The sequence below is a fragment of the Mercenaria mercenaria genome, chromosome 2 (assembly GCF_021730395.1).
Source record: "Mercenaria mercenaria strain notata chromosome 2, MADL_Memer_1, whole genome shotgun sequence".
In the NCBI taxonomy this organism is placed as follows: domain Eukaryota; kingdom Metazoa; phylum Mollusca; class Bivalvia; order Venerida; family Veneridae; genus Mercenaria; species Mercenaria mercenaria.
The window spans coordinates 23,864,131-23,873,882 of record NC_069362.1 but is presented as its reverse complement, the minus strand read 5'-3'; the positions used below and the strand labels follow the sequence as shown (position 1 = coordinate 23,873,882).

The 9,752-nt window shown below is 35.5% G+C and overlaps 1 protein-coding gene across 1 annotated transcript; it reads right to left on the bottom strand.

Annotated features, from left to right (window-relative positions):
• Positions 1–1,361: 1,361 nt before the first annotated feature.
• Positions 1,362–9,310, bottom strand: LOC123563514 (coiled-coil domain-containing protein 137-like). Its single transcript, XM_045356354.2, has 6 exons — positions 9,210–9,310; positions 7,844–8,001; positions 6,859–6,932; positions 3,467–3,552; positions 2,975–3,063; positions 1,362–1,866 (listed from the first exon to the last, which is right to left on the bottom strand). Exons 2-6 carry the CDS (start codon positions 7,985–7,987, stop codon positions 1,618–1,620), a joined length of 642 nt encoding a protein of 213 aa, XP_045212289.2. The 5' UTR covers positions 7,988–8,001; positions 9,210–9,310; the 3' UTR covers positions 1,362–1,617.
• Between the last annotated feature and the right edge of the window lie 442 nt (positions 9,311–9,752).

The following is a 9,752-nucleotide window of genomic DNA, read 5'->3' as shown; positions in this document are numbered from 1 at the left end:
AATGTTGTTGTTGCTTTTTTTTGTACTTCCACGACTTGGAATATATCCTGCATGTTTAGAGTTGTCATGGGAATATGGTCATCCTTTATTTATAGATTATTTATTTTGTTGGGGTTGCTAACGATTAAGTACAGTTTTAAATATTTAAGCTATAGATCATTTGTTGATCTTCCAAGGAAGTACATTTTTGCATTCACTAATGACCATAGGCTATAGTAAGAATAGTATAACCATAGGCAATCATTATAGTATGTAAAGCATAACCATAGGCAATCATTATAGTATGTATAGCATAACCATAGGCAATCATTATAGTGTGTATAGTATAACCATAGGCAATCATTATAGTGTGTATAGTATAACCATAGGCAATCATTATAGTGTGTATAGTATAACCATAGGCAATCATTATAGTATGTATAGTATAACCATAGGCAATCATTACAGTGTGTAGTATAACCATAGGCAATCATTATAGTGTGTATAGTATAACCATAGGCAATCATTATAGTGTGTATAGTATAACCATAGGCAATCATTATAGTGTGTATAGTATAACTATAGGCAATCATTTAGTATGTATAGTATAAACCATAGCAATCATTCTAGTGTGTATAGTATAACCATAGGCATCATTTTATGAAATCTGGCTACTATAGGCAAACTGCATTCTCTAGTTATAAATCAAAACCAAAGTATCTACTGATGGATGGACGATCCTACTGACCAACTGAACAAAATAACATATTCACTCTTCTTAAAAGTGGGGCGTAATTCAGGGCTTTTGTACACCACATTACAAATTTGGAACTTTCCTGTGGCTTTTTTGACCATCTGTACAAGTGAATTTTGTTATATTTCCATTTTGATACAGATAGTAAAGTTTTGATTATTTTGGCTTTATAAGTCATTGGTTTCTACACCATTTTCACATTGAAAATTATTTATAAAGAGTTTAGAGAAGTAAGTGACAATTTCTTGGATTTTAAATAATACCGACTTTAATTTTAAGTTAACCTTTCACAATGGGTCAAATCAGTTGGCTTTTGAAGTACACTGTACACAGTATGTTAAGTCATAAGCTGCCAAAATTGGCCAAAATAGAATTCTAGAATACTGCATACTGATGGTGTAATACCAACCTCTTACATTTAGACTTTGTTTCCTTGATTTTAGGCAAGACATTTTGTAAGTTATTCCAGTACCATTTCACTATATCACATAATTTTATTAAAACAAAATACTGCATTTCACAGTGACAAGATTTTCTCTAAACAGGAAGTCTTCCATGAAACTCTTCCTTGTTTGCAAAGCATCTGAATTATTTATCAAGCAGAGGAATATACAACAAACCAGCCAGAGTAATTTAAAACTTTATTATTTTACCAACACTTGCAACAGCAGCTAGTTTAAATAGCTGAACTTATATGTAAAGCTTCTCTTTCTGTCATGTAAGAGCACTTAATGCCTTAAAGACAAAAAAGGGCACTGAATTTTTTAAGATTTTCTTTCACCAAGACAGCCTATAAGATCAATCAAAACAAAAATACTGACTTCTGTTTTTTGACAAACAGAGCTGTATTTTATAAACATGATCAAATATTAACATCTTATGTTTCATCTAGGCGCTTTCAATTTTTGGTCTTTCATTTCTCTGTATAAATCTATTGCTTTTTGTCTCTGAAAGTCTGTTATCTGTTTCTGCACTGGCGATAAATATTTCCGTTTTACTGTCTGTCCCGCCTGACGCTGTGCCTGAGATTTAGGTCTGATCCTAACTATAGCATCTGATTGTTCAGTTGACAGGGCCTTAGATTTGCCTCCTGCATCCATCATTTCTTTCAGAAGAAGTGAACGTTTTCCTGGCTGTAAAACAAAGAAATATATGGCTATTACTGTTACAAAAGCAAATCCAAAACAAGAGCTGTTTGTAGAACATATACTAGTATACCATCTCTCATGCCCCAGGAAGGCCAGCCCCATTTTCAGTCCTGTGATCATTTGACCTTGCCCATTAACCTATGACACAGTAAGGATCATATGCTGATCACAGACAATCAGTCAATGAAGTCTGATGAATGCAGGCCAAAGTGTTCTTTAGTTATTGAGCAAAAATGTTTTCAGTGTCAAGGTCACTGCAATGTTGATGTTTGACCCTCAAAATAATAAGAATAATATAAGGAATCAAAATTGGGCCATTCGGAGGACAAACATTTTGTGGTTAACGATCAGAAACTAAATGGTCTACCAACAGACTTGACCAATTGGCAGAAAATGAGCAAAACAATATACCACCTCTCTTTTGGCAAAATTACTGGTTGGAGAACACCACTAACACTAGCAAATCCAAAATTATCAGTTGAGGTGGCACAATGGAGGAAGAAGTTTTTCACTGAGTTCACTACTGGATATATTTTGTGCCACTTATATTTCCCAAATGGATAGACAAAAGACATGTTAATATCGGCAATAATTTGCACTCTAATGTTGTTTGTACTTCAGGATTTAATGCAGTAAATATCTTATAACTGTTTTGAATTTAATGTTGCTCTATTCCCAATGAGTAGGGAAAATAAAACCAAATATTACCCAATATACAGTAAAATTATTTACTTAGAATAAGGCACATAATGTAATCTGCAATAAGTAGTTATGTCTGGATCCACTGGTAAGCTCAATAGGTAAATTACAAGATTTACAATTAGAGGGGGTGATCGGTTCAAATTCAGGGCAAGGCAAACTTTGTTAGAGCTGACTGACTGAAAACAATAACTGTAAATCATTCTCTCTCTATCCTTATTGAAGGGGAACTTTTCAGTTATTTCTGGAAAACAGGTTAATGTAAGTATACCCATCAAAGTAACTGTTTTGATCAGCTGATGTATTTTAACTTGAAAGGGTAACCATTAAAATCTTTAATTTGATAATATCACAAAACACGAATGTTCTTGCATCCATTCCTCACTGTACTTACCCTTGGTTTGTCACTGTCCATATTTGCTTTTCTGGGTTTGGCTGTTATAGATGGGGGAGCCATGGCAACCTCACCAAAAGCAACATCATCTAAAGTAACAAAAATTTATAAAACATACAAAGAAATAAGTATGCTTCAATTTGGAAACTGTCAAGTTAATTCATTCAAAATTAATGACTTCTTACAGAACACAATACATTGTATGTACATATACTTCAACTGTATAACTTCTTCGTTTGAATATGTACATATAATAGTACTTATAACCTTATGCAAAAACTTCTTTTGGTTTGCCTGAATGAGTTGTACCAAGATTTTGCTACATGTATAAGAAATGAGAGTATAAGGCTGCATATCCAGTTAGTCCTGCTCATAAACTTAGTTACAGATATAATACATACCTAACACAGAGCGATAAAGGATGACACAATACTTAAAACGCAAGTGCAGTAATAAGAGTGCACTTAATTTAAATGAAATGAAGTGCATTACCTTTGAACGCAGAAAAGTCTCCGGCTTTTTCTTGTTTCTTTTCTTTCATGGCTTGCACTTTTTTCTTTTTCCTTTCTTTATCTTTCCTGTAATTCATACAATTACATCGAAGCATCTGCTATTTTGTTTCCTAGAAGGCCATTATTTGAAGCATATATAGGTGATTTATGTGATCAAGTAGCATATCCATAAAAGTGTTCTGAAAGTTTCAGTCACATCATCAAAACAGAATAGTGAATACAGAGTTTAACAGCCTACTTTATAAAACAAGAGGACCATGATGGTCCTGAATCGCTCACCTGTCTCCACATGAACTGAGTGTGACGTTGTTTTTTCTATTATTTGACATAGTGACCTAGTTTTGAGCTCATGTGACCTAGTTCTGAACTTGACCTAGATATCATCAAGATAAAAATTCTGACCAATTTTTATGAAGATCCGTTGAAAAATATGGCCTCTAGAGATGTCACAAGGTTTTGCTATTATTTTACATAATGACCTAGTTTTTAAAGGCATGTGACCCAGTTCTGTACTTGACCTAGATATCATCAAGGTGAACATTCTCAGTAATTTTCATGAAGATCTCATGAAAAATATGGCCTCCAGAGAGGTCACAAGGTTTTTCTATTTTTAGACCTACTGACCTAGTTTTTGACCGCACATGACCTAGTTTCGAACTTGACCTAGATATCATCAAGGTGAACATTCTCACAAATTTTCAATAAGATCCATTCAAAAATATGGCCTCTAGAGAGGTCAAAAGGTTTTTCTATGTTTAGACCTAGTGACCTATTTTTTGACCGCAGTTGACCCGGTTTCAAACTTGACCTAGACATCATCAAGATGAACATTCAGACCAACGGTCATACAGATCCCATGAAAAATATGGCCTCTAGAGTGGTCAAAATGTTTTTCTATTATTTGACCTACTGACCTAGTTTTTGACCGCATGTGACCCAGTTTCAATCTTGACCTAGATATTATCAAGATGAACATTCTGACCAATTTTCATGCAGATCCAATGAAAAATATGACCTCTAGAGAGGTCAAAAGGTTTTTCTATTATTTGACCTACTGACCTAGTTTTGGACCGGACATGACCCAGTTTCGAACTTGACCTAGATATCATCAAGACGAACATTCTGATCAATTTTCATGCAGATCCAATGAAAAATATGACCTCTAGAGAGGTCACAAGGATTTTCTATTATTTGACCTACTGACCTATTTTTTGACCGGACGTGGCCCAGTTTCAAAGCTGACCTAGATATCATCAAGATGAACATTCTGACCAATTTTCATGCAGATCTCATGAAAAATATGACCTCTAGAGAGGTCACTAGGATTTTCTTTTATTTGACCTACTGACCTAGTTTTTGACCGCAGTTGACCCAGTTTCAAACTTGACCTAGATATCATCAAGATGAACATTCTGATCAATTGTCATGCAGATCCCATGAAAAATACGGCCTCTACAGAGGTCACAAGGTTTTTCTATTATTTGACCTACTGACCTAGTTTTGGACCGGACGTGACCCAGTTTCGAATCTGACCTAGATATCATCAAGATGAACATTCTGACCGATTTTCATGCAGATCCCATGAAAAATATAACCTCTAGAGAGGTCACAAGGATTTTCTATTATTTGATCTACTGACCTAGTTTTTGACCGCAGTTGACCCAGTTTCGAACTTGACCTAGATATCATCAAGGTGAACATTCTCACCAATTTTCATGAAGATCCTTCGAAAAATATGGCCTCTAGAGAGGTCACAAGGTTTTTCTATTTTTAGACCTTCTGACCTAGTTTTTGACCGCATGTAACCCAGTTTCGAACTTGACCTAGCTATCATCAAGGTGAACATTCTGACCAACTTTCATTAAGATCCCATGAAAAATGTGACCTCTAGAGTGGTCACAAGCAAAAGTTTACGCACGCACGCACGCACGGACTGACGCACGGACGATGGACGCTGCGCGATCACAAAAGCTCACCTTGTCACTATGTGACAGGTGAGCTAAAAACAAGAGGGTCAGTATAACCCTGGATCGCTCACCTGAGTAATATGAGCTACATGTTTCAAATGTCAAGCTGATGCTAAAATATTAAGAAAGTAGGTCAGTAGGTCACATTCATAGTCACTGAAAGTCAGTTTTAAAATCGGTGTGCAAAACTGTATATGTCATCCAAATTTCAAGGCTGTATCTTTAAAAACAAGAAAGTAGGTAAGTAGGTCAGGTCACAGTCAAGTGACTCCTAATTACTTGGGGTCATCAGGTAATTATAATTAAACAGTCTAGGAAATATGATCAGATAATTTTTGAAGTATTTTTTCCTATATAACTCATATAACAAGTGACCCCCGGGACGGGGCCTCTTTTCACCCCAGGGGCATAATTTGAACAATCTTGTTAGAGAACCACTAGGCAATGCTACATATCAAATATCAAAGGCCTAGGCCTTGAACTTTCAGACAAGAAGATTTTTAAGTTTTTGCCTATATAAGTCTATTTAAAACTTGGAACCTCCTGGGTGGGGCCTCTTTTCACCTCAGGGGCATAATTTGAATAATCTTGGCAGAGGACCACTTGGCAATGCAACATACAAAATATCAAAAGCCTAGGCCTTGCAGTTTCAGACAAGAAGATTTTTAAAGTTTTTTCCTATACAAAGTCGATGTAAAACTGGGACCCCCGGGGTGGGGCCTCTTTTCACCCCAGGGTAATAATTTGAACAATCTTGGTAGAAAACCACAAGACAATGCTACGTACCAAATATCAAAGGCCTAGGTATTTTGGTTTCAGACAAAAAGATTTTTAAGTTTTTTCCTATATATGTCTATTTAAAACTTGGAACCTCCTGGGTGGGGCCTCTTTTCACCTCAGGGGCATAATTTGAATAATCTCAGTAGAGGACCACTTGGCAGTTTCAGACAAGAAGATTTTTAAAGTTGTTTCCTATATAAGTCTATGTAAAACTCGAGACCCCCAGGACGGGGCCTCTTTTCACCCCAGGGGCATAATTTGAACAATCTTGATAGATTAGATGATTGGATGATGTCAAATGCCAAACATCAAGGCTCTACGCCTTGCGGTTTTGGACAAGAAGATTTTTTTAAGTTTTTCCTTTCAGTTGCCATGACAACCAGAGTTCTGTGTGGAATTCAATTCTTTGAATAATTTTGAAAGGGGGTCACCTAAGACGTTTGGTGTAAATCTGCCCAGTGGTTTTGAAGAAGATTATTTTAGAAATTGTTGATGGACGGACGATGCACCACTGACGATGGACATTGAGCAGTCACAAAAGCTCACCATGAGCCTTTGGCTCAGGTGAGCTAATAATCAATTTGTAATAAAGTACTAAAGGTAGGTCATATTAACATTTGCTTACTCTCTCTTTCTTTCACTTGGCTTCTTTTTGCCTTGAGAACTTGCTATGTTACTACTGCCATCTGGAATCTCCATCTGTAAGACATATACATGTTATTTTAAGTTGAAGGCTGATAAGCACTATTTTCCATCACTAAGTATCTAAACAAACCCCTCAATACAATTCCCCTGCCCCCTGCTTCATTGTCGCTCATTTTTTGTCCCCTTTAAGTAAGGTTGAGGAATTTTGTCTAACAATCCGCCAGAGTCTGAAGACATGGGGTCTGACAACTTCTCTGAGACAAAGTTTATGTTGTCTCACCTTATGTTTTAACGAACAAAAGTATTTTAACAGTCATGTCATAAATATGTATATATAGCACAAACTATTGACCAGTGATTTATTAAAAATGTACCTAAAAGTTTTCAAGTATTTATAAAGGTTTGGAAATAATTTTAAATAGCATTCAAACTTCATACATGTACAAAAAATTATCTAAATAGTTATAATGATCATTACATTAAGTTAAACCACTTTGATTGTGTACATATTAAGTCCATTTTTCCAACCTATTACCGGTATCTACTTTAAAACTGACCTTTCCCACAAAAGTCATTTACCAGATAGTAAGGCGTTTCCATTAACAAAACTTAGGGGTGCATAATGTTTCTTTATGTGCATCAGTATATTCACTAATCCTATAATCTTATGCGGTCTACTTACAGTTCAATATAATAATTTAACCTGTAATAACATTATAACATTTTCAAAAAGATCATTGGACTGTAAAACAAATACTGTTAACTTGACTGTTGACAAAAACAAAATGTAATTAATATGTTCTGTCAGTAAAAATATTCTGGTAATAGTTTGCTAGTTACAGTAAATAACTGGTCATCATCAATATTTTTTTGTTTAAAATGACATGTAATTAGGACCTGATTTTCTAAAATTTACCTTTACAAATGCAAATGGAGCTTTAAACAGAGCAAACAATAAATATTACCTGATACTTCTCTTCCATCTGTGTTTTCATGATAACCCTATGTGTTTCAAGTTCTATACGTCGTATAAAATCTTTGTCTTTTTCACGTTTGCCTTGGACAAATTTTGGTATAGGTGCCATTGGTTTAGATACTCCTCTCTCCATCTTAAATGTGCTTTCTGCAAATATTAACACATTCCTTAGATACCAAGATACATAAACGAGCACACATACAATTTTGTTATATCAGAAGTGAACATATGCTATTTCTACTTCACTGTCTTGGTATGGCATGCTTAACCTTGCTTTTCTATACCTTAGCTTTTTTATCCTTTTGACAACCTACAATATAAATCATTTTAAATTTAAATATCTTTATTGTAAAGTATTGTACCATAAAACCAACACCAACAAGAGTTCGTAAAACACGAAATGCCCCCCTTGATGCATTTAGTAATTGCACAAGGAACAGAAATTATTTGGTCACTGTACACAAAAGTTCTACTGTTCTGGGTCACTGTGACCTTGATCTTTGACCTATCGACCTCAAAATTAATAGGGTCATCTGCTGGTCATGATCAACATCCCTATTAAGTTTAATGATCCTAGACCCAAGCGTTCTCAAATTATCATTCAGAAACCGTTTAACTGTTCCGGGTCACTGTGACCTTAACCTTTGACCTACTGACCTCAAAATCAATAGGGATCATTTGCTGATCATGATCAACCTCCTTATCAAGTTTTGTGATCCTAGGCCCAAGCATTCTCAAGTTATCATCCAGAAACGGTTTAACTGTTCCTGGTCACTGTGACCTTGACCTTCCACCTACTGATCTCAAAATCAATAGGGGTTATCCGCTGGTTATGACCATCCTCCCTATCAACTTTCATGTTTTACCCCAAAGAATCTTGGGGTTATCATCTGGAATTCTTTTTCCCTTTTCCCGGGTCTTTGGGCCCCTTTAAAAACCTTTACTGCCCTTTAAAAATTTAAAAAGGGGGGTCATCTGCGGGGTCAGGATAACCTCGCTATCAACATTCAGTTTTCCTAACCCCAACGTTCTTGAGTTATCATTTGGAACCCCGGTTTAAAATTTTTTCCCGGGTCACTGTGCCCTTTGGCCCTTTGACCTACTGATCTCAAAATCAATAAGGGTCATTGCTGGTTAGGGACCAACCCCCCTTTTAAAATTTTCCCTAAATCCTGGCCCAAGTGTTTTGAGTTATCACCCCAAAAACGGTTTGGGTCTACATACAGACCGCCCCGACCGACATCTGCAAAAAAATTATACCCCCTTTTCTTTGAAGGGGGGATAACAATAACATTTATCCAGTCTTTATTGTTTAGCAGGCAAAATGAAATTGCACACAATTATAATATAAGTACCTGCTGCCTTTTTAAACTTTCCTTTTTTATTTTTCTTCTTCCATTTCTTGTCAGGTTTTTGTATGTCAGACTTGCTCTTTAAAATTGTCCTTCAGTTTTTGGAACAGCTTGTCTTTTCTAGGCCCTTTCATTTACGGGAAAGGGTTATAAAATTTTACTCCTATTTTCCCCATTGGTAGATCTGTATTCTGTAACAACATAAAACTTTTACTAAAAGAAAGGGTTTGGGGTTTATATCTCTGTACAGACAAGGTTGGTCTTTATCTCTGTAAAAACATAAACCCTTTTAAACCAGACAAGGTAGGTTATATTCTGTAACAAATACTCTTTACTACAGACAAGGTAGGTCTGTACCCTCTTTTAACAAAAATAAATCATTACTACAACGGGGTAGATCTGTGCTCTGTAACAACAAAAGATATTGCAAAGAAAAGGGTTTGGTTCTTTTTCCTCAGTAACAACTTTTAAAATCATTGTAAGAAAAATGTGGGTCTATAACTTTTTAAAAAACCAAAATCTTATAAAGACAAGGTAGATCTGTAT

Excerpts from the sequence above, each read along its gene's own strand:
- LOC123563514 (XM_045356354.2), bottom strand. The coding sequence starts at position 7,987 with ATGGAGAGAGGAGTATCTAAACCAATGGCACCTATACCAAAATTTGTC. Across the intron at positions 6,933-7,843 it reads AGATGGAAGAGAAGTATCAG|ATGGAGATTCCAGATGGCAG; the intron begins GTAATATTTATT and ends TATGTCTTACAG. Across the intron at positions 3,553-6,858 it reads CCAAGTGAAAGAAAGAGAGA|GAAAGATAAAGAAAGGAAAA; the intron begins GTAAGCAAATGT and ends TATGAATTACAG.